Raw genomic sequence first — 2,485 nt, 5'->3', positions numbered from 1 at the left:
GGAAGTTTCGCCATGTAGGGGAGGTGCCACGTCGGTATTGGGAATCTAAGTGTGGCAGACAGGAGGGGGCCGAGGCCCAGGGGAGGGGGGGCCGGAGCCCCCCGGACAAACCTATCTCCCCTACTGCCAAACCGCCTACGCCTACCTTCTATCTTCCGGTGTCTGTTACGGGCCCATCCTCTGGATAGCCAGCAGGAGTGGTCCGGGACAGAAATATAGGGACAATTTTGAAATTTAAGCCAAAAATATTAAAGGGGCATTACAAAATTTATTTGTGCTTTCCAAATATAAAATACCTATTTCTTAAAGAAAATTTTTTTTGTCACAATTTTGACCGGGTGATCTAAACTTAAAATGTCTCTAGGTCTGTATATACTCGTTTAACCCTAGGAGAATTGGGGGTGAGGTTCTTATACTGGGCGAACCGCCTCACAGGAAGTTTCGCCATGTAGGGGAGGTGCCACGTCGGTATTGGGAATCTAAGTGTGGCAGACAGGAGGGGGCCGAGGCCCAGGGGAGGGGGGGCCGGAGCCCCCCGGACAAACCTATCTCCCCTACTGCCAAACCGCCTACGCCTACCTTCTATCTTCCGGTGTCTGTTACGGGCCCATCCTCTGGATAGCCAGCAAGAGTGGTCCGGGACAGAAATATAGGGACAATTTTGAAATTTAAGCCAAAAATATTAAAGGGGCATTACAAAATTTATTTGTGCTTTCCAAATATAAAATACCTATTTCTTAAAGAAATTTTTTTTTGTCACAATTTTGACCGGGTGATCTAAACTTAAAATGTCTCTAGGTCTGTATATACTCGTTTAACCCTAGGGGAATTGGGGGTGAGGTTCTTATACTGGGCGAACCGCCTCACAGGAAGTTTCGCCATGTAGGGGAGGTGCCACGTCGGTATTGGGAATCTAAGTGTGGCAGACAGGAGGGTGCCGAGGCCCAGGGGAGGGGGGGGGGCGGAGCTCCCCGGACAAACCTATCTCCCCTACTGCCAAACCGCCTACGCCTACGCCTACCTTCTATCTTCCGGTGGTCCTCCCCCCCACCCCCCCCCACCCCCCGTCCCAACCGCGATGCCCTCCACCAGCGCGGCCCTCATATGGTTTATTTATTTATCAATCAAAGCTAGGTTATACCCAAGACCCCATCCTTAGTCAAAACATCCATACTCAGGTGTTAAATGCAATCTCTCACAGTAAAGTAAATACCAGCCCTTTATCAAATCAACACGGTTCCGTTCAGGTCCGCACACCCCCAGACGTTCTAATGACAATATTCTTTTTGACAGCCCGATCTAATCTAGCGACAAAATTTCATGAGTAGAATTATTATTTTTAATTAGAGATGCGCATCAAAATTTTAAAGGCCCACTATTTAATTTTTGGATGTAAATTTCAAAATTGACCCTATTTGTTAGGTTATCCCTGTCCCGAGTCAGACCCCCGATCCTATCGGATGCCGGACTCGGGATAGGCGTGTTCGAAACCCTAGTGGTATATGGACACGTTAAACCAGTTACTAAGCTAATGACAACACCAGGTAAACCATTCCGCTGTTAGATCGCTATGAAGCTGGACGTTTCGTCGTGCGCTCTTAACTTGCCCCCCCCCCCCCCCCCCCACCTGGGGGGACTAATGGCAAGCTTCGGAATGTTTGTGGAGTTCCGCGTCGCGTACACCGGGTCACGGGCGACCGTGACTTTGGTTTACAGCGACGCGGACTCCAGAAAGAAGACAAGAAGAGGAGGAAGGAGGAAGGAACGTGCGCCAGGGGCGGCTCAGGAGGGAATAAAGCGGGCGGCTCAACCGCCAGCGGCGGTCCCGTCTGCGTCGCCGCCCCCCACTACAACTTCGCCGAAGAGGAGGACGATGCCACCAGCGGAGACCACCTTGGACGCTACGGCAGGCCTACTGAACACCGCCATGGCTCAGTCGCCGCCACCGCCTCCTGCGTCGACTTCGACGCCTGCTCCGGTGCAGCGGTCAACTTTACCGACCGCTCCCGTTGAGCAGGCAAGGGACCCTGTTGTTGCGGCGGCGAAGCGCAAGGCCACTACACCTGCCATCCAGCCAGACACGGACAAGCCGCCGAGCCGACAACGTACCCCCCCAGCCCAGCCGGAAGACGCATGGAAGCTTCAAGTCAAGAAGATCAAGCCAGCGTTCCGGCATTGTGTGCAGGGGGACACCACCGACCCCGGCAAGCTGATGGGGAAGTTCCTCAACCAGGCCTGGAGACCACTGCAGGATGGTACCGAGTACGAACTACACCATCTCCGGACCAAGGAAGGCCACTCGGGACTCGTTGTGACCCACCGGCGCCGAGACTGCTACCGACAAGCGATCCTGCTACGAGAGATGGATAGCCAGACCATCCACAGGATCCTCAAGGCTATCTTCGGCGCCGGCTACCACCAGGTCATACCAGCTATTATGGACAGGAAGCACGAAGTCCCGAACTTGACCACCGGACCCCTCATC

General features: G+C 53.4%; 1 protein-coding gene across 1 annotated transcript in view; it reads left to right on the top strand.

Annotated features, from left to right (window-relative positions):
- The first annotated feature begins 1,873 nt into the window (after nucleotides 1–1,873).
- LOC121373025 overlaps nucleotides 1,874–2,485 on the top strand; it is a 28,006-nt gene continuing 27,394 nt past the window's right edge. Inside the window, exon 1 of the mRNA XM_041499467.1 lies at nucleotides 1,874–2,422. Within this exon, the coding sequence (XP_041355401.1) occupies nucleotides 1,874–2,422 (549 nt within the window). The remainder of the gene's footprint in view (nucleotides 2,423–2,485) is intronic.

Source organism: Gigantopelta aegis, chromosome 5 (genome assembly GCF_016097555.1).
Source record: "Gigantopelta aegis isolate Gae_Host chromosome 5, Gae_host_genome, whole genome shotgun sequence".
Taxonomy (NCBI): domain Eukaryota; kingdom Metazoa; phylum Mollusca; class Gastropoda; order Neomphalida; family Peltospiridae; genus Gigantopelta; species Gigantopelta aegis.
This window is presented reverse-complemented; position numbering and strand designations above follow the sequence as displayed.